We start from the raw sequence: 20,004 nt of genomic DNA, 5'->3' as shown, positions 1-20,004 counted from the left end.
CAGGTTTGCACGACTGCAGAGTTGAGTGGCACTGCCTCGAATTGCACCCAAGCACTCATCCTACAAACAAGTAAAGGCTGAAGGAGGATGACGTAAGTCCCCTTTAGACCTGCAATCTAGTTGAAAGAGAAAAATTATTAAAAAAACGAGTATCTGCGGAAGTGCCAAGAAAAGGCAGAATAAAAGAAAGTGGGAGTTTAACAGGAAGGGATCCCCGTGGAAATGAGTGTCACTGGCCCCTCAGTCCCTGCACACTCACCGATCTAAGAACAACGGGAATACAAATAAACCTAGACCTTCCCGGCACGCATTCACGTCATGCTGGGAAGGACAAAAGACGTTAGGCACACAATACACAAGCAGCAAAAAACTAGAAAATAGTAAAGAGCTTAATTCTAACAAACACTTCAAAGGCATACAATCACCTAAGATAAGAAAAAAAAGTCCGAGAAGAAACCAGCCACTGGAAACTGGTCCAAGAATCACGGAAAGACTTCACCTGGACCAGGGACTGGACGGTGTGCGCAGTGTGACTCTCAAGACACAACCAGGCTGGAACTGCAGCATTCACGCCAAAAGCCTCAGGGAAACATCCTCTCCGTGTATCTTCATAAACAAAACATGTGTCCCTCGCTTATTTGCACAATAAATAAACTCGAGCTAAGTATTTGGAGAAGAAACTAAGGCACAGAAACCAAATAACCTGCCTCCAAGGTAAAGCTTTAAAGTGTCCTCCAACAGGGAACTCCATTCCTAAGAGACCTGGCGTTTGTGGGAACCCTACACGGTCTTCCTTAGAGAGGTCCGTGTGGCTGCGGACCTCGGGGTGGACGCCACTGGGAGGTCAGGGGTAACGTCTCTCCGACGGAGTCCTCGTGGGGGAAGTTGAGACACAGCCCAGCCAGTCCGAGAAACAGTTCATTTACTCCACGCACAGATAACACAGAGACCCCGCACTGCCGCTGGATGCTCCGGCTCCACAAGTGGGCTGCAATTTAAGCCTAGCAGCAAGCTCTGCAGACCGCGTTCTTCTTTTTTTAGCACAGGTGCACCACTCAGACTTCTTAAACACATCAGATACCCAAAATGCCAACATTCAAACCGAGTGTCTGCCAAACCCTGACTGACCTTCCGGGAACCCTGGGTGGTTTAAGAGTATCGGTGAAGGTTTGGCTGGTGCCAACTCATACTGAGGTAGGCCACGACTCTCCTCCATGCCTCAGAGCCACCTCAACACTGCTCTGAAACGGACTCGCACCTGGAGTCACCAACTCGAGTGTTAGGGTGGCCTGGCCTGTCTGGACCCATGTGCATGTCCGCGGACACTGGGGACAGAAATCAAATCTTAGTCCAGGCCTCCAGGCATTTCAAACAGGAGGGCTCCGCTCCGCACGATCCCGGTCGTAACCCAGCCCGTTCTCCTAACGAGGGCTACGAGCAAAGACGCCTAGAAATCCTTGGGTCACTTCCTCCGTCTTCAAGTTTGCGTGCGGGAGGTGTCCCAGGACAGTCAGAGCGTTTTCCGCGCCACCCAACGCTTTTCCTGCCTCGCTCTCTTTCATCCCAGGGCACGCCTCACCCTCCAGGAGCTCAGCTCTGCCCAAGCGCCGCAGTGGTTGGGAAATAACCGCAAGAGAAGGCGGGCTCGGTGAGCACACCGCTGCCGGAGCGAAGCGCGGCCAGGGAAGCGCAGAGGATGGGGAAACGGACGCCCCCCCCCCCCCCCCCCGCCCCAAGCTCCGTGCTAGCCCGACGGAGACTCCGAAGAGCATCTCCACGCAGCTGACCGGCGAAGGGCGTGTTGTCGGAGAGGACGGCCCCTGTGCTCGTGTGTCGCCTTCACCGAGAGCCTATCGCAGGCTCCTCTGGGGGTTAAGCACACGGCGGCGGGCAAGACCAGAAGGCGGGGAGACACTGCGGGCCGGGGAGCAGCAAGTGACAAGGGCGGTGAACTTGAGCAGGAGGATGGGGGGAGAACGGGAGGCACTGCAAGCGGCAACGCGGAGGACGGAGGTGCAGGTTCGGGCTCCGGGGCCGGGCAGAGCGGGGTCTGAACCCTCGCCCTCAGCAGCTGGCAGGCTAGTCCCGGGCTGGGGCTGTGAGTCATCTGCAAAACAGCAAGTGCCTCCGGGGTCACGAAAATTCCGACGCGATGCACAGACAGCGCTGCCCCAGCGGCGGGCGCCAGGAAGCGCTCCGCGAGGAAGACCGGCTGTGTCTTTCCCGAGTTTCGGCGCCGCGTCCCCCGAGTCCAGCGCAGTGCCGGGGGCCTCCCGGAGGGGGATCCGGGCTCGTCGGCCGACCGAGCCGTCGCCGGGGAACGTGACTAAGTGGATGAATGAACGGCTGCGAGGAGGAGGAGGAGGAGGACACACACTGCGGGGAGGCGGCGCGAAACACGTCCTAACGAGGGCACCCGGGCAGTCGCCGGGGGCGCGGGTGCTGGGGCTCCGCCGCCGGGCCACCGCGAAGCGCCCCGTCGCGCCTCGAAGGAGCGTCACGCCGGACGAGGAAGCGCGGCCGGGGGGGAGGCGCGGGACCGAGGGAAGCGCCCACGGGGCCGGGGAAGGAAGGGAAAGAGCCTGGGTGAGCACACCGAAGGCCGGCGCTGACGGCAAGGCAGAGGCACCGGCCCCCTTCTTGGAGAAGTCGCCTCGGACCCCCGCGTGCGAGGACCGTTTGGACGTAACCGCCTCCCGTCTCGGCGCCCGTTCACCTCACTTGGCTTCGCCCCGCCACTGCCGCCACATCTCGCCACCAACTCCCGCCCCGTTTCCACTCGGCTTCCACCCAGCGCCTCCCAGCCACCCCGGCTGACTCGGCCCGCTCCGCACCTCACACACGGCTCGCCGGCGGCCGCCGCCATCTTCGCGCGCGCGCGCGCGCCCGAGCCCCGCCCCCAAACGCGGTGCCCACGTGACAGCTCGCTTCTTAAACGGGCGCGTGGACGGGGCTTTCCGTCACGTGACAGCGGGGCGGGGCCAAGATGGCGAGCCCCAGAGAGGTTAGGATCCCGAGAGTAGGGCAATCGAGGGTGTGATGAAGGCGGAAGGGCGGCGACTTCTGTGCCGTAGGTGGGACATGGTGGAGGGTGGCCGGGCACCAGCTATCAAAAGTCAGAGAGTCCCCTGCAGTGGAGCTTGCGGCCTCGCAGCTGAAGAACGGAGAGAGAAGGTGCTGGCTGGGTGAAGCTGCGGCTCTCTGCCTGGCAGGGCTTGAGGGGCCCAAGAGTCCAAGGCGTCCCTAGTCACCCTGGTGTGCGCGGGGTCCCAGGTCTGGAGACATGACCCGAGAGCGCGCTTCCCCGGCCCCGGAGACCGGAGCTTCGCTGAGCGGGTCGCTGCTGGCAGAGGCGGCAGTGGTGTTCGCAGTGGTGCTGAGCATTCACGCATCCGTGTTGGACCGGTACTCGTGGTGCGCCGTGGCCCTCGCAGTGCAGGCCTTCTATGTTCAATACAAGTGGGACCGGCTGCTGCAGCAGGGAAGCGCCGTCTTCCAGTTCCGGATGTCCGCAAACAGTGGCCTCCTGCCCGCTTCGATGGTCATGCCTTTGCTCGGACTGGTCATGAAGGAGCGCTGCCAGGCTGCTGGAAACCCATACTTCGAGCGCTTTGGAATCGTGGTGGCAGCCACTGGCATGGCAGTGGCCCTCTTCTCGTCAGTGTTGGCACTGGGCATCACGCGCCCGGTGCCCACCAACACTTGTGTCATCTCAGGCTTAGCTGGATGTGTCATCATTTATATCATGAAGCACTCACTGAGCGTGGGTGAGGTCATCGAGGTCCTGGAGGTCCTGCTGATCTTCGTCTACCTCAACATGATCCTGCTCTACCTGCTACCCCGTTGCTTCACTCCTGGGGAGGCACTGCTGGTGCTGGGTGGCATCAGCTTCATGCTTAACCAGCTCATCAAGCGCTCCCTTACTGTGGTGGAAAGCCAGGGGGACCCAGTGGACTTCCTCCTGCTGGTGGTCGTGATAGTGATGGTCCTCATGGGCATCTTCTTCAGCACCCTCTTTGTCTTCATGGACTCAGGTACCTGGGCCTCCTCCATCTTCTTCCACCTTATGACCTGTGTGCTGGGCCTTGGCGTGGTTCTGCCCTGGCTGCACCGGCTCATCCGCAGGAACCCCCTGCTCTGGCTTCTCCAGTTCCTCTTCCGGACAGAAACCCGCATCTACCTCCTAGCCTACTGGTCTCTGCTGGCCACCTTTGCCTGCCTCGTGGTGCTGTACCAGAATGCCAGACGGTCATCTTCGGAATCCAAGAAGCACCAGGCCCCCACCATTGCCCGGAAGTATTTCCACTTCATTGTGGTAGCCACCTACGTCCCAGGTATCATCTTTGACCGACCACTGCTCTACGTGGCCGCCACTGTATGTCTGGCTGTCTTCATCTTCCTAGAGTATGTGCGCTATTTCCGCATTAAACCCCTGGGCCACACTCTGCGGAGCCTCCTGTCCCTCTTCCTGGATGAACGAGACAGCGGACCGCTCATCCTGACACACATCTACCTGCTCCTGGGCATGTCCCTTCCCATTTGGCTAATACCCAGGCCCTGTACACAGAAGGGTAGTCTGGGGGGAGCAAGGGCCCTAGTCCCCTATGCCGGAGTCCTGTCCGTGGGTGTGGGCGACACAGTGGCCTCCATCTTTGGCAGCACCATGGGGGAGATCCGCTGGCCTGGAACCAAAAAGACTTTCGAGGGGACCATGACATCTATATTTGCCCAGATCATTTCTGTCGCTCTGATCTTAATCTTTGACAGTGAAGTGGACCTAAACCACAGTTATGCTTGGATTTTGGGGTCCATCAGCGTGGTGTCCCTCCTGGAAGCATACACTACACAGATAGACAATCTCCTCTTGCCTCTCTACCTCCTGATACTGCTGATGGCCTAGCTGTTGTGTGGCAGCAATGGAGACAACAGGGACATGGGGAGGATGGATGGTCCCCGCAGCAGCCAGTTCCTTGGGCATGGAGAGCCAAGGGGTGAGAAGCAGATTTGATTTTCCAGTCGATTCATAATCAGAATAAAAATTAAAGCCCTCCTGGTCTTTGTTTTGCTGACTCAAAAAGGAAAAAGGCTTAAAGGATAGGGCAACAACTCAAAGAACTTCAGTGTACTATCGGGCACACACACACACACCCCCGCCCCACACACACTGTGCAATCCTCAGAGGGGCTGGAGCGGACACTGGAGGCCATATTGCATAATGGTTAACACTCCAGGTTTTGTATCAAACTAAACAGGCTGTACATTGTCTTAACTGTGTGGGTGGCTTAACCGCTCTGGGCCTCAATTCTCCTGCCTGCAAGATGGGAATAAAAAGGGCCCACACCTCACAGGGTGCTATGAGGGTCTGGTAAGGTGAGGTGTGTTCAGTGTCCAGCCCAGGGCCCAGACACCATGACCGGCCAGTAAGGGAAAGTGTCACTATTGCCCAAGGCCACTCCTCCTATGAGCAAGCCAACTATTGTGCTTTTACAGATTGCACTTGGAGGCCAGAGAGACCTTGGCTTTATTTGGAAGAGAACCCAAGAGGAAAACAGCCAGATGCATTCTCCCAGTTGGGTCAGGAAGTGCCAAAGGGGAGCCATGGGGTTGACTTACTGCGTGTGAGCACGGGCTGGGGGAGAGGAGCACATTGCCCCCGGCTCCTCACCCAGCCTGGCAGGGAGGGGCCTAGCAGGAAGAGGTGAGAGCCTTTGCCCACTGACAGCGGAAGCCAGGACTGGAACTCCGGGGAGTTCGTGGAATCACTGCAACCACAGCCTTTCCTTCAGAGGAAAGGACCGAGACATTCCTTTGGGGATCCAAGGAGAGAGGACAGACCCTTCCCTTCTCTCAGACACCCTTCTGCTGGCTGAAGGAGGTGGCAGAAGAGCAGCAGCTTTGCCTTGACTCGCTGTGGCCTTAGAAAGGGCTCTGTCCTCTGGGCCTTGGCTTGTCTGTGCATATAGTGGGGACTGGAGGTCAAGGTCACAAACTCATGGGCACTGAGGCCAGAGAGACGATGCAGTGGAGGAGGACTAGAGCAGTGAGACAGAGCACACGTGCCTCAGGAGGCAGCTGCAGTCGGCTGTCAGCAGGCTAGATCACAGGCCCGTGCTGTTGGCCTGTTCTTCCCAGGAAGCTGAGAAATCTGACAGGTGAATCTCCCAATTGAAAGGCTTTATACCCCTAGCTAATGTAGCTCAATGGATTGAGCACTGGCCTGTGAACTGAAAGGTTACCAGTTCAGTTCCCAGTCACAGTACATGCCTGGGTTGCAGGCCAGGTTCCCAGTAGGGGGCGTGTAAGAGGCAACTGGTCGGTCAATGTTTCTCTCCTTCCCTTCCCCTCTCTCTAAAAATTAAGTCTTTGAAAAGTTTTTGTAGAAGCACCAAGGCCCAGACAGAACACATCTGTGGTCTGGAGTCAGCGAGTAGCCCCTGCTTGCTGACCCAGGCTACACAGCCTATGGATTTGGTAGTTGTTCCTTTTTTTTCCTTTTCATTGAGTTTCTTGCAGTGACACTGGTTAACAAAATCCCACGGGTTTCAGGTGCTCAATTCCGCAACGTGTCATCTGTACGCCACATTGTGTGTTCACCCCCCAAGGATCTGGTAGTTCTTGCAAAACATCTGGGTGCCTTGGCAAGTTTGCTTAAGCAGGAGGGGACCTACGGAGGCCCTTGTCCGGCCTGGAGAGAGGAAGGGCGTGGCCTGAGACCTGGAAGCTGTTTGGTCACAGAGCCAGGACCAGAGTCAGCGACTGCATTCCCAGCCCCATCATTGTATGTCCCCTCCCCAAGGTCAGAAGCACAGGCTCTGCACCAGGCTGAGCTCACTGAACAACTGAACAGCTGTGTGACCCGGACAGGTCACCTGTAAACGTGGATGGTAAGAGCACCTCCTCCAAAGATCCATCGGTGCGAGGACTCCATGAGACACACCAGCCAGGCCCCTGACACAGTGAGCAAGTGCCTGCTCACCGTGACCTGCAGTTAGGAAACCGCAGGCCGCACCAGGCAGGGCCAGGGCACCTGGGATGACCACCATCAGGGCCCTCGTGTTAAGACCAGTGTACATGGGACAGAAGGACCAAGAGGCTGCATTACGAAGTCATCTTTATTCAGTGTCTTGCACCGTAATAGAGTTCTGTCTGGGAGGAGACGAGAGACAGCAGCTGCGGGAGAAGTAGCCAGGACCCTGCTGCAGGCGAGAAGCTGCCTCCAAGAGCGGCGACTTTCAACCCATTGGTTGAGGCACGAGGGTGCGCCGCGAGGATTTTTAAAACGTGCAGTACGTGACTATTCAGTCAGGGGGTGCCAACCTCTTTTCCCTCAGATTGTCAAATTTAAAAAAATGACAACAGTCATTACAACAAGAGCAGTCCAGTATGATGAATCAAAATTAGAGTGTTTCATTTTGTCAGATCCTCAAAAAAAATTTGGGGGGCGTGCCTCAGAATTGTAGCAATCAGTCTGTTTGTGCTGCAAGATAAAAAAAGTTGAAAACCACTGCTCCGGAGGGAGGTCGTATTTGGGGTGGGGGAGACACATCTTGGGAAAGGCACCCAGCCGGGCCCCTGCTGCCCGGCCGCCACCTGTTGCCTGCCTGTCTGCAGGGCCAAGGGGCGCAGCCGCTGGCAGGAGGAGAGCCCGGGAGGAGAGATGTGACTTCCCCGTTGCCGCTGGGCGGTCAGGCGAGGTGCTGGCGTCCGCAGCCCACAGTGTCCTGGGAGGGGCCAGTGCCCGGCCCTGCGGGAGCCAGTTAGGTGTACAGCGGGGGAAAGGGCAGCTCAGCTGTTGGCTGGAGCCTGCAGAGAACAGAGATGGCCTCGAGGTATCAGTGTCACGGCTCCCCCCAGCCTCCGGGGCCTCTTGGGGAGGCTGGGACACACCCTGCCTGCCACCTACCAGTTCTCCGGGCTCCACGTGGTGCCAGCGGACTCCATGAGGTGGAACGTGTAGGCCTGGCGTGAGCGGTCGGAGAGATTCTTCTCGCTCTTGTGTGCTACTTGTCCGTGGATTAGGACGAGGGCCCCTGGCAGGCACACAGCAGGTCAGGGAGGGACACGGGACCCTCCAAGACTCAAGCCCTTGTGGGGGCTACTCGTCCCCATTCCCACCTCTGAAAGCCCGGGGGACTGCGGCCCGCCCCAGGACCCGAGGCTGTGCTGTGGGGCACGGGCTCCCCCGGGGCCGGTCCCTCCTCCCGCTGCGCCCTTGGCAAGCGTCAGCAAGGGCGTCGCCTCCGTGGTGTTTACAGAACCAGGCGGAAGCTGTGCCAGTCGGCCGGGACCTTGCTGTTACATGCTAACTCAGGCCTCCGTTTTCCCTTTTCCGAGAGGAAGAGGGGGCCCTGGTGGTTGGCATCTGCCACACGGCTTCTATGTAAACATCTTAGATACGACATCTCACTGACTTCCCCGCTTTCCAGCTGCCGGAACCGAGGCTCAGAGAGAGTCAGTCCTTGGCCCCAAGAGCCTGGAAACAGCTGAGTCTGGAGTCGAGCCGATTGGGGTACTTTGCCCTCAATCCTGCTGCTGCCGCTGCCTGACTTCCCCACGCCCAGCGACTGTCTCTCGTCCTGTGCCTCACAGCCCCCAGGTGAGCGGCATGGTCAGGGCAGGCACAGACCCGTGGGCACGGCCGCAGGGCCCTGCCTTCCTGCCCCCTGCGTCCCGCCTACCTCTCTGCACTGGTGTGGGCACGAAGAGGTTGTCGTCCCAGTCTGGTTCTGACCCCAGGAACCTGGTGCCAGTTACCGAGCCAGCGGGGGCCCGCACCATCCTTCTCGTTACTTCACCTGCAGGCCAAGAAGGAGCATTCAGCCTCTCTTTCTTTTTTTTTCCTGAGTCCCTCTCCCAGGGTGGGCGGGGGGTACACAGGCAGGGAGAAATGGGTGTCCTCACTGGTGTGGGAGCCAGGGATGAACCAGAGGCAGCCGTTCTCCAGCGTGGCGTCCTCCAGCGCGATCCACACGCCCAGCACCCGGCCCAGGGGCTCCGTGTACAGGAAGGTGGCGTCCTGGTGAGGGGTGACTGCCGCGGGCCCAGCTGGGCATGAGGAGCCTGGCCCCCATTTCGCCTGGGCCCTACTTCCCATGCCCTGCAGGCCCAGACCTCCCGTGATGGGTTAGGATCCACCGGTTCCTGGCCCAGGGACTCAGAACGAGAGATGTCACTTCTCAGAGCTTCGATTTCCTAAACGGTAAAGCAGCCCCAACAAGCACCGACCTCACTGCTGACAAGCTGCTGGCGGGTTCCACAAGGCGTGAAAAGGGCCAGGACGGACCGACATTGTAATGACTTGCTAAAAGGTAACAAGGCCACCGTCCTTGCTCAGGGACAAGCACCTGCAGTCACCAGGTGTTCCACCCACTGGTGTAAGATGTGAGTTGAGTGCAGAGTGGGGGGGCTGCTGACCAAGGGACCTTTGTCGCAACAACCAAGGAAAGGGGGTGCTGCCGCCTGCTCCTTCCTCCCTGGGGCACCGTGTGTTGTCTCGGCACCAAACTTTAAAAGGGACATTGCCGATCCGACAGCCTCCAGAGGAAGGCGCCCTAATGGTAGGCATTTCAAAACATGTGCAGGAGGAATGGCTGAAGGAAGCGGGGTGCTGGACTTGGGAAGGGGATGGCCATCCCTTCGGGGACTGTCCTGAGGCTAAATGGGGGGGAGGTCACAAGGAGGCCAGCTTGGGCCCCTGTAAGGAAGGAAAGGGCTGCCTGTGAGGGGGTGAGCTCCCTGCCGCTGGGGGCATTCCAGCACAAGTGGAGTCGCCCTTGAGGGAGGCCATAAAGAGTGTCGGTGCACCCAGTGGGGTTTGGAACTAGATCATCCATTTCCTTGCCGAATCAGTCCTCCAAGGACTGATCAGTTGTTAAAATACAGATTCCCAGGCCCTGGCCACCTCATTGACTCATGAGCTTGGGGGACGGGGACCCAGGAATCTGTGTTTTAAACCAGCGAGGAGTGGCGAGCAGGTTCAGGAACCCCTGGGCCAAGGGCTCCAGGGCACCCTCCCGGTCCACCGGTCCAGGAAGGCACAGAAGGTGACTGACTTCCCCTGCCCTCCCGCCGAAGACCCGACCACCACTAATGTCCCAGATCTCCTGCCACGGCCTCTGCTGGGCCTGCAGCCCACTCCAGGCTCACCTTCACCGCCCAAGTGAGGTTGCTGCAAGAGAGAGGAAGGGCCAGATGAGCCAGGGGAGGGCAGGACGGGGCAGGGCCCACTCCGAGTCTGTGGGAGCGCTTCCCTGGCCACAGGTGTTTGTTTATCTGCAAGGATTTCACGTGGGCACCCATCTACGAGCACCTACTGTGCGCCAGGCCCAGGAGGGCTGCATAGAGAAAAACCACCCTGCCCTCCAGGGCACTCCCAGTCTGACCACACACATGCCTGATAAAGCATAAGGCAGAAGTGAAGGGCAGCAGGAGAGGCTGAGGCCCAGGCCAGTCCCTCTCTTTCCAAGGGAGCTGGAGGGCTTCCTGGAAGAGGTGCTACTGAGCTGGGCCTCGAAAGCAGGAAGCAGAGCATTTCGATAGCCAGTGAAGGGAAGACGTCATCCTGGGGATCCCCTTCTGTGCTCCCACCCAGCTGTGACTGAGTGCCAGCCAGGTGCCAGGTGGGCTGGCCAGACAAGACCAGCTTTATGTGTTCCTCCCCCAGCTCGGCAGCTCCTCTGGGAAGCAGCTTTCGGCTCGTTGTAGGGAGGGGCGTGGTCTGAGCACTCTGCCCGTTTTACAGAGGGTAAACTGAGGAGGGGAAGGCCGAGGAGCTCACCTTAAAGATGTACATGCTCTGCACCACCACGGGCATCTGGAGGCCCAGGCTTCTGCCCAAGGCCTGGAAGGGGACAGAGGTCACACTGCCAGCCCAGCCACGCTCACGTATGGCCCATCTAACCCCTCCCCGCCTCCACCTCTGCTCACCTGCATCTTGGGGGAGTGTGTGACACATTTGAAGACAGGGTCATGGGCGTGCAGAGCTGCGGGACAAAGGTGGGCTGATGGGCTGGCCCCCACCCATTCCAACCCCCACGCCTAGCCCTGGACACCCAGGCTCAGGCCTCTCTAGCGCCAGTTGTGTGCACGTTAAGCTTTCTGCTCATTTATAACCAAGGAGTGGGCCCTGCAAACATGCTTCACCCCATCCCAGGCCCCATCCCACCCGTGCCCTTATTCTTGATCTTCCCAGCCATCTGCAAGCCTCACTCCAGCCCTGACCCACCAGTCCTCAGAGGACAAAGCGCTCCTAGGGGCCCGTCACTTGGTAGCAATCTCCACACTGCCACTGAGTCTCTGGGACGCCCCCCCGGCTGCCTAGGACCCGCAGGGCTGACTCACGTGCAGCCACAGCCCAGGGCCTGCACCGGACACTCGCTCTTCTCATTATTTGCTAAGTCGTTATTACAGAAAGTGCGAAGGGGGCGGGAAGGGCAGGGTGGACGTGTCACATGTCCCTTAACCTCAAAAAGAGTGGGGGATGAAACCCTGGCTGGCATAGCTCAGTGGATTGAGCTCGGGCTGTGAACCAAAGCATCGCAGGTTCGATTCCCAGTCAGGGCACATTCCTGGGTTGCAGGCCACGGCCCCCAGCAACTGCACATTGATGTTTCTCTCTCTCTCTCTTTCTCCCTCCCTTCCCTCTCTAAAAATAAATAAATAAAATCTTTTTAAAAATTAAAAAAAAAAAGAGTGAGGGGTGAATGTACTTATCGCTACTCCTAAATGGTTACTGTGGTAACGTTTATATGTATTTTACAACCAAATGTTCACAAAGCTACCATGATATAACGTCAAGCTTAAAAATAAGCAGTTTACAAACTAAATGATAATGTATCATCCTGGGGGGGGGGGAATTTCCTCAGAACGGGGGCCCTGTCAACACATTAGGTGCTCCTTAAGGAGGCTCTGGGAAGCACCCCCATGCCAGGGGCCGGGTCATCCCCAGGCCAAGGGAGCTGCCATGCCCACCTGTGGGGGGCAGGGGCCTCTGTGGACCCCTCTTGCCAGTGCCATGTGTCAGCAGCAGCATGAGACGCAGAAGAGCGGGGCCAGAGAGGACGCTGCAGTCGGGATCGCCCTTTGCTGGGCCGCCGACTTACTGCGGGCTTTGGGCAACGCCCCTAAACTCTCCAGGCCTCAGTTTACCCAGTTCCTCTCCCCAGCGTGCTCGCTCACCGTGGCCAATCTTGTTGATGGATTTCTCCGGAGGGACCAGGAAATTTCCTGCGGCACAACGAACAGGGCAAGGCTGAAACCTGGAGCCCAGCCCCTCCCGGGAAGCTGACCTCACAGCCCCCATCCCCAGCCCTGGGGGCAGACCCCCCACTTCCCCATCCAGTGCACCCCCACCCCTAGGGCCCGGGCTCCGAACCTTTCTTGTCAAAAACGCCTTTCTCAAAGAAGAATCGAATCTTGTCGCCACTGGTCAGGAAATAGTCCGTGCTGCCCTGTGGAGGGGACATCAGAGGGACGGAGAGCGCGTCACGGAGTCAGAGCTGGGCCTGACCAGGAGGGAAGAGGACTCGGGTGCGTCCCACCCACAGAGCTACAGGCCCCACTGGAGCTTCCCAAACCCGCCCACCAAAGGAGACGGGAACAGGAACCCCAAGGGCCCAGAGGCACAGCTGGAAGCCACAAGCAAGGAATTTCATAGAAACCTCTTGATTAATAAGTCACATGGCTCACCCTCAACAGGGTGTGGTTCCAGACACAGGTGCAGCTCCCAGAGAGCCTGGGGCCACTTGTGTCACCTCTCAGAGCCTCAGTGTCCTCCTCTGCAAAGGGGCCTAAGAGCAGAACTGACCTCCCCAGGATTTCTGGAGGCTTTAAGCAGAGGCTGAGAGCACAGACCCTGGGGCTCGGATACTGGGGTTTGAATCCCAGCTCCATGGGATTCAAACTGACATGGCTGTGTGGCCATACCACGGTACTGAACCTCTCTGGGCTTAATTCCCTCCTAAAACATAGAGGCTGTTTATTAATGGCACCCATCTCACAGGGTGTTGTAGGGATTACAAGTAGGTGCATGGAAAGCACTAGAACAGTCCTTGGAATGAGGTTAAGTGACATGTGAATATCTGCTTGTATTATTATCATGACTACCACCACTAAATAGAAAGCAGTCAGCAGGGGTGTGGCGAAATGCTTGAAAAATACTGGGGTTGGTCAAAAAGTATTTTTGTTTCTTCTATAAGATGGCTCTAGTAGCGCTTAGTTGTTTTTAACTTCATTTGAATCGATTTTGTTAAACTGTACTGTGACAGCTGTCTTACCAGCTTGTATTTAAAAAAAACATCAAAATTGGTGGATTTGTGTGTAGCCACTTTTACACTGAAGATGGAAGAAAATGCGCAACATTTTCAGCATCTCATGCTTCATTATTTCAAGAAAGGTGAAAACACAACTGAAATGCAAAAAAAGGTTTGTGCCGTGTACAGAGAAGGTGCTGTGACTGATTGAACGTGTCAAAAGTGGTTTGTGAAGTTTCCTGCTGGAGATTTCTCTCTGGACGGTGCTCCACGGCCCGGTAGACCAGCTGAAGTTGACAGCGATCAAATCGAGACATTAATTGAGACCAACGTCATACCATGTGGGAGATGGCCGACATGCTCAAAATATCCAAATCAATACAGTTATTGGTGAAAGTGAAAAACACGTCTTTTATTTTATGGGGAAAAAAACCACATATGAACTTTTTGGCCAACCCAATAGAAGCTATTACTAATGGTTTTGTTTTCTGGATAAGCTCTTTGTTAATATTGTGTTTTAAATTCCTTAGCATCATATAAAAATGATATCTTTCCCACCCCACGCGTTCCCGTGGCTTTAGCCACCCGTGACCACCATTATACACATCTCCCCATCTCCCTGCACGGCTCCAGGCAGTCGGGCGGCACCGCCCCCCAACCTGGGTTCCCAGGGACACGGCCCCCCCACGCCCTCGCTTGTGTCTCTGTGGCTCAGTGTGGTGACCTGCTGGCCCCTTCAAAGGCCTTCCCACTGCAAACTACAAGTTTATTTTTCCAATGTTCTCAGCCCTGCCCTCGGGGATCAGGGGGAGGGAAAACGAGTCGGGGAACCATAACTGATATTAGCAACACGGAATGTAACGATGCTAAATGCGCCGAAGATTTTACTGCACTCATTAATTCACCAGGGAACCAGCAACACGTTCCAAGGAGAAGTCCCTGAGCCGCACCCACGTGGGCAACAACAAACGCTGAAACGAATTTACAGCCCGGTGCAACTCATCCATCCGCAGGGCAGTGACGACAACCCCACTCTGAGTCACTGTGACCGGCACGGGCCCTGAAGAACAGCTGCGTTCTGCTGCGCCCCGTCCCCATCCGCACCCACGGCCGCGGACAGGCGTGTGCATCCGCCGCCGTCAGCGCGGGGCCGCGCAGCCGCACGCTCCGGTTGTAAAATAACTCAAAGACGAGGAGAGGGGGAGGGCGGCGAGCTGGGCGAACCGGACAGGGCACTCCCTCATCTTTTCTTTCCTTTCATCTTAAAGTCTTTCCCGGGACCAGCAGGGACTGCTGAGGATCTGCTGAGGAGCAACACGCACTATGCCGCGCTCTTCTCAAGCGCTATACGGGGCGGGGCGGGAGGAGGTTTACGGTTGTCTTATGCAAAATGATACAACGATTAATCAATAACAAGAATAACCTCTGTGTTTTGCATGCTCACAACTGTAAACACTTGCCCCACCTGTAAACCATGATACCCATTCTTGTTTCTCCCGTCCTCTCTCCACCCCCCTCTCTTGTCCCTGGGGCGTTCTCAGAAGGCAGCTCGGAGAGCGCAGGACCCCCGTCTCCGCCATCCCCACCTAGAAGCCTGGAGTGCTGACAAATAAAACGGACTCTTCAGAGGGAATTCTGATTCTGTACCCCTTTTTCCCTCTGAAGTCCCCATCCTGTGGGTTGCTCGGCTTCAGCTGCTGTGATTCCCTGTATGTCCACCAGGTGGCAGGAGGTCCTCGGCCTGCGTGTGAGGCCCATTAGGGAGCCGGCTGAGAAATCTGTGCGGGAGAATCCCCAAGGCCCCACTTCCCCATCTCAAACTGCGCTGCGCCACATCCGGTCACTGGAGGGAAGTGAGCAGAGTTCCCAGTCGCATTGGGGGTCAAGCCCCACACAGGTAGGCCTGTCTTAATCCCTGGCCTCATTCTGGGTCACCGGCCACCAGGGGGCCCTCTTGTGACTTCAGCCTGGCTGAGGAAGCACCAAAGAGCAGGGGACAGCAAGGGCTTGGTGTCACACAGATCTGGGTTCCAATCCTCGCTCTGTCCATGACTAACCCCGTGGTCTGGGGCACTCGAGCAGAGCCCCATGGTCCCCACCTGTCGGATGGGGACAGTAATGCTGACCGTGCACCCTCATGGTCAGGTGAGGAGTGCAGGAAACACACCCCTAAGGCATTCGGCCTGCAGCCCGCATGAGCTCTGGCTGAGGAACGCACCCCCCACCATGACCAGAGAGCACCCTCCCCTGCCCCGACACCTACCTGGACTCGCACCTGCTCCTCCTCCTGGGTGGAAAACTCGACGCGGCAGTGGGGAGGGACGTCCATCCTGGCCACTATCTCAGCGACCCTCTGCTGCAGGGCCCCACACTCCTCGGCAGACAGGAACCCCTCCAGCACCAGGTATCCATCCTCCTGGAACTGCAGGCAGGAAGGAGACTCAGGCTCCTCTCTCCGTGAGCACCGTGAAGGCAGAACCAAGTGGCCGGCTCATTGCTCCGGCCCCCACCCAGGCCAGCGTCTGGCGCCCAGTGACGAGCGATCAGTATTGGCTGGCATGACGAGAGGAAGAAGGGGAAGGCAAGGGGTCCTCCCCTTCCCCTCCAGTGGGCTTGGGTCACACGGGACTACAACCTCGTTCATTTATTCAACTAAAACTGATGGAGCATTTACTATGTACCAGACGCGGTTCTAGGAGCTGGAGATTAGTAATGAGCGAGCCAGCCAGGATGCCTGCCCTCCGGGAGCAGACAGTCTAGCAAAGGAGCATGGCAGGGACCAACCAGCCCACAGGGCAGCAAACTGTCACTGCAAACTGTCACGCACTGCTGAGCGCAAGGCGGGAGAAGGTAGTGCCGGAGCTGCAGGAAGGAGAGTGTAATGTGAACCAGATGGGGAGGACAGAGGAAGTGACATTTAAAGGGGACTAGCAGGATGCATGAAGCCCTGGAGCTCAAGAGAAACAGCAATCAGGACCCGACAGAGCAGAGCGAGGGACAGCGTGCAGGGAAGGTGGGAGGGCGGCAGGGGCCAGGCTGTGCAAGGACCTGGACCTTGTCCTGAGCGCACGCAGTGGGGAGTTAACGCCCATGGCTTACTCTGAGGTGCGTCCAGTCCTCTTACTCTGAGGCCGCTAAGGGAAGAATAGTTGCATGTTTGTGTGTAGATATAAATAAAGTCTTAACCTGAACATGGGCATTGAAAGTCACCCCCTGAACCCACTGTGAAGTGCCCGATTTCCCATTACTGGCCCCCCCTTCCATCCTCCACGGATGTCAGTTCTGCCTCCCACGCACACACGGATGCTGGGACACTCAGGACCGCCAACCATGGCCGCTTCAGCCTCTGGGCAGCGCTGCAGGACGGAAACTTAATCCCCGACTCAGCATCAAGCCGAAACTGCCCCCTTGGGAGCCGGGTCACCCACAGCTAACCGTGCATAGCCACAATCCCGTGAACACGCAGCTGCCATTCTTGAGATAAGACACTGGAGGATTAGCAAATTGGGGGAGCAAAGGTGCGTGTATGGACGTGTTCACTGAGGCTTGTTTAATAACAGTGATAAATCAGAAAGAACCTAAACACTCAGTACAGGGGATTTGTCCAACAAAGTACTGTCTGTCCGGAAGACAATGCAGCTGAAAAACATCATGTGGGTAAAAGAAAACACTTACTGACATGGGAATATGTTCCTGATGGGGGACAAAAGAAACCCAAATGCAAATCAGTATCCTAGCCAAGCACTCCATAAGCAGAAAGCTGTAGAGAGATTCTACAGCTGTATACCAAAATATTGCATCACTGTAAGAATTCATGGGTGCTTTTAAATTTTCTTCTTTGAGCTTTCCTGTATTTTTCTGGTGTCATCAGGAACAAACAAGGGTCCTGTAATTTAAAAGACTTTGTTCCTCTAATTCCCCCAAGTAAGGCTTTTGTGTTGCAACACTCACGGGACCGAGCGCCAGAGCTGGGCGCAGGGAGAAGACAGGCCCTGGCTGGCCCCGCCCCTCAGTCGCAGGCCCGATCCGGGCAGGGGCTGACCGCTCTGGGGGCTTTACTGTGGGTTTTGGTCACAGACGCACCCATTCCCATCCCACCCCGTCCTGTGGTTGGACGCCCCAGGCTGTGTGCGCGGAAGTTAGAGGTCCTGGTTGGGAACCGACTGCTCTGGCTTCAGTTTTTTTGTTTTGTTTTTTTTCCCCCCCTGAAAAACGGCAGGGGGTCGGGTTGAGTTCACAGGGCTGGGGAGGTCTTTCCGTCCCGGCCAGAGCGCCCGCCCACTCTCACCTGACCCTCCCTGCTCCCTACCTTCCGGAGCTGCTCAGGGCTCAGGCCGGCCATGGGGAGGAAGCTGGGCGGTCGGGTGGCTCCCGGGACTGTGCTCGGGCTGCCGCGGAAAAGTCAGGAGGGCAGAGCGCCTGGGAGGCCCGGAAGGACTTATCGGTTCCCACCCAGAGCAACCCAAGCCCCGCCCAGCCCAGCCCGGCCTGGGCTCCCTGCAGGATGAGTCCATTTTTTTCAGGCCCCCTCTGACTTCCGTGCCTGGGGGGCGTCTCTGCCCCAGGCCCAGCCCCATACCCTGCCTGGGCCGACCTTCCCAGCTAACCAGGCTGAGCCCTTCCTGACCTTCATGCTTCTCCCTGCTCCTCCCTGGGGGCGGGGGCTGGCTGCTTACTGGGGATCGGGGAGCTGAATTCCTGAAGTACCTGGGCGAGGAGGCTGGGCAGACAAGAGGGCACCACTGGTATTTGTGCCCAGAGTCCCGGCTCACAGCATCGTGGGGGGGCGGGGGGCATGCAGGGGCGCCTGGGGCACAGGCACACCAGCCCAGCCCTCAGGGCTTTGCACTGACAAGGTAAAGGACGTCTTCAGGGTACAGTCTGGGCCCCTCCCAGCAATGAAACTCCAGGTCCTGGCAGGGTTATGGGAGTGTGCTGATCAGTCCGCAGGTCTCGGAGAGCAGAAGATAAGGGGGAGCTTAGGAGGAAGGGGCCAGGGGGCGGGTGCCTGGGTCTTCAGCGTGAAGGAGAGCCATCCGTGGTTCCTGTTCCCCACCCCCAGGCCCAAGAGGTTTGGTGTCTGGAGTTAGGGGGTGCGGAACAGCACATGCACACACACCCACCCACACACACACACACACACACACACACGCCCACCCACCCTTCTAAGCCAGCCCCGTGCGGCCGCAGACAGGCCACTCTGGCTTCAACTGCTGGGAACCGGCCCCCGCCTTCCCCGAAATGACGCTGTCTGAATGGCCAGGGGACAGAGTGTCTCAGGAGTGCAGGAACACAGCTAGCTCAGCCCTCGGGAGCCTTGGCCCGGAGTCAAACTGCTTTTTGGGCCACTGCTCTGGGAGCGGCTGCTTGGCCCCAGCTTCCCCGGGAGGGTTAGGGGACAAGAGGTTCGCAGGGTTAGGCCAGGAGAGGCGGGCAGGCGGAAGACAGAACCATGTGCGGAGCAGCCGAGAATCGCTGCGTGCTCGCTGTCCGGGCCCCCTCTGGCGCTGCCGCCCGATGAAGAGACACATGCCAGCAGCAGGGTGAGGGTCCATCACGCTGGACAGACAGACAGCCCCCTTGGGAACTGCACTACGGGCTTGTAGTGGAGGCTCAGGGAGAGACTGGGCTCTGCCCACACCCTGCCTCGCTTTCTCCGTCTGTAATTTGGAGATAACAGAAGTATCTCTTATGGGGAAGGTGGATACTTTACTTCTAATTAAGAGCTTGGCACAGGGCCTGGCACTGGGTGAATGCCTTACCAACCCTTCACCGAAAACTAGCAGAAGCTGTGCTGCGTAGAATGTGTGAGGGTGTTTTACTTTCCCAAGCTGCTGTTGCAATCAGGGAAAAGACCACTGCTGTGGTTTTCCGTGGAGAAGCCTGGGGGAAGGGGCGGGAGGGGGAGGAGCTGGGCCTTCGGCAATTGGTTCATTTATTTTGCTCATGCTTCGAGAAGTGGGTGGGTGGTGTTTGTTCTTTCCAAAAGCTAACCAGCTCCAGACCCAATACTCCTGCGCTGGATGCCGGGCAGCCCTAAGGCTGGGGTGGGGGCAGGCGTGGGAGGTGGTAGGGAACAGCCAGACCAGGTCTCGTCGGAGGGGGGTCCGGGCCCAGCTGCTCCCCGCCAGGAAGCCCATGTCAGGGGCGGAGAGGAGGAAGGTCCTGGCTTAGTCATGAGGGCACCTAGAGGGGTCAGAGTCCCTGGAGCAAGGACGGGCTCTGGCCTGTCCCAGAGGTGGAGCCCAAGCAGCAGATAAGGCCTCGTCACTGAGGCCAAGATCAGACACGATGCCCTTCCTTCCTTACCAAGAGACGGCTGCCCCCGGGCCCCAGTGTCAACCCTGCACAAGCCTCACTGGTCCAGGAGGGAAATACCCTTTACTGGGTACGAGGATCCAGGCCCTCTGCTGAAAACCCCGCCCACCCGCATAGTTACCAGGAGTAAGCATCAGAACGACCCTGCAAGGCTGCCAGCACCACCCTGATGTTTACAAATGAGGAAACTGAGGCCACACATCACAACAGCACAGCTAGGATCTGAGGGTGGCTCTGCCCATCTCCCCGAGCCTCTGCCCTTGACCCCAGCACCTTCAGTAGGCTCCCAAAGGGGCCGGGAGCAGGTCAGGCCCTCCCAGGGTCACTCCAGCCCCACCCATGCAGAGCCCTGGGGCCTGGCTACTGGGATTACAGGAACCAAGGAGGTTCCCACTGCGCAGATGGGGCTGTGGAGGCCACGGCAGGAAAGGGTCTG

General features: G+C 57.8%; 3 protein-coding genes across 3 annotated transcripts in view; 1 reads left to right on the top strand and 2 right to left on the bottom strand.

Annotated features, from left to right (window-relative positions):
• Positions 1-2,903, bottom strand: part of NUP188 (nucleoporin 188) — a 55,122-nt gene extending 52,219 nt beyond the window's left edge. Inside the window, exon 1 of the mRNA XM_028511292.2 lies at positions 2,835-2,903. Within this exon, the coding sequence (XP_028367093.1) occupies positions 2,835-2,866 (32 nt within the window). The 5' untranslated portion in view covers positions 2,867-2,903. The remainder of the gene's footprint in view (positions 1-2,834) is intronic.
• A 60-nt stretch (positions 2,904-2,963) lies between these two features.
• Positions 2,964-5,054, top strand: DOLK (dolichol kinase). The gene has a single exon (XM_028520007.2). It carries the CDS (start codon positions 3,284-3,286, stop codon positions 4,898-4,900), a length of 1,617 nt encoding a protein of 538 aa, XP_028375808.1. The 5' UTR covers positions 2,964-3,283; the 3' UTR covers positions 4,901-5,054.
• A 2,048-nt stretch (positions 5,055-7,102) lies between these two features.
• On the bottom strand, positions 7,103-17,687 carry PHYHD1 (phytanoyl-CoA dioxygenase domain containing 1). Its single transcript, XM_028525118.2, has 11 exons — positions 17,560-17,687; positions 15,514-15,672; positions 12,374-12,449; positions 12,178-12,225; positions 10,927-10,982; positions 10,778-10,840; positions 10,147-10,168; positions 8,902-9,030; positions 8,679-8,795; positions 7,904-8,030; positions 7,103-7,803 (listed from the first exon to the last, which is right to left on the bottom strand). Exons 1-11 carry the CDS (start codon positions 17,590-17,592, stop codon positions 7,758-7,760), a joined length of 876 nt encoding a protein of 291 aa, XP_028380919.1. The 5' UTR covers positions 17,593-17,687; the 3' UTR covers positions 7,103-7,757.
• Positions 17,688-20,004: the final 2,317 nt, after the last annotated feature.

This window comes from Phyllostomus discolor, chromosome 3 (assembly GCF_004126475.2).
Source record: "Phyllostomus discolor isolate MPI-MPIP mPhyDis1 chromosome 3, mPhyDis1.pri.v3, whole genome shotgun sequence".
NCBI classification, from domain to species: Eukaryota; Metazoa; Chordata; class Mammalia; order Chiroptera; family Phyllostomidae; genus Phyllostomus; species Phyllostomus discolor.
Note: the sequence above shows the minus strand (reverse complement) of the source record. Positions and strands in the feature narration are given on the sequence as shown.

What these genes read in the sequence shown, in the direction of transcription:
- DOLK (XM_028520007.2), top strand. Translation starts at nt 3,284, where the DNA reads ATGACCCGAGAGCGCGCTTCCCCGGCCCCGGAGACCGGAGCTTCGCTG.
- PHYHD1 (XM_028525118.2), bottom strand. Translation starts at nt 17,592, where the DNA reads ATGGCCGGCCTGAGCCCTGAGCAGCTCCGGAAG. An exon ending in AGGCGTTTTTGACAAGAAAG is followed by an intron (nt 12,226 to 12,373) that starts GTTCGGAGCCCG and finishes GTTGTGCCGCAG; the next exon opens with GAAATTTCCTGGTCCCTCCG. An exon ending in AGAGCATGTACATCTTTAAG is followed by an intron (nt 10,169 to 10,777) that starts GTGAGCTCCTCG and finishes TCTCTCTTGCAG; the next exon opens with CAACCTCACTTGGGCGGTGA.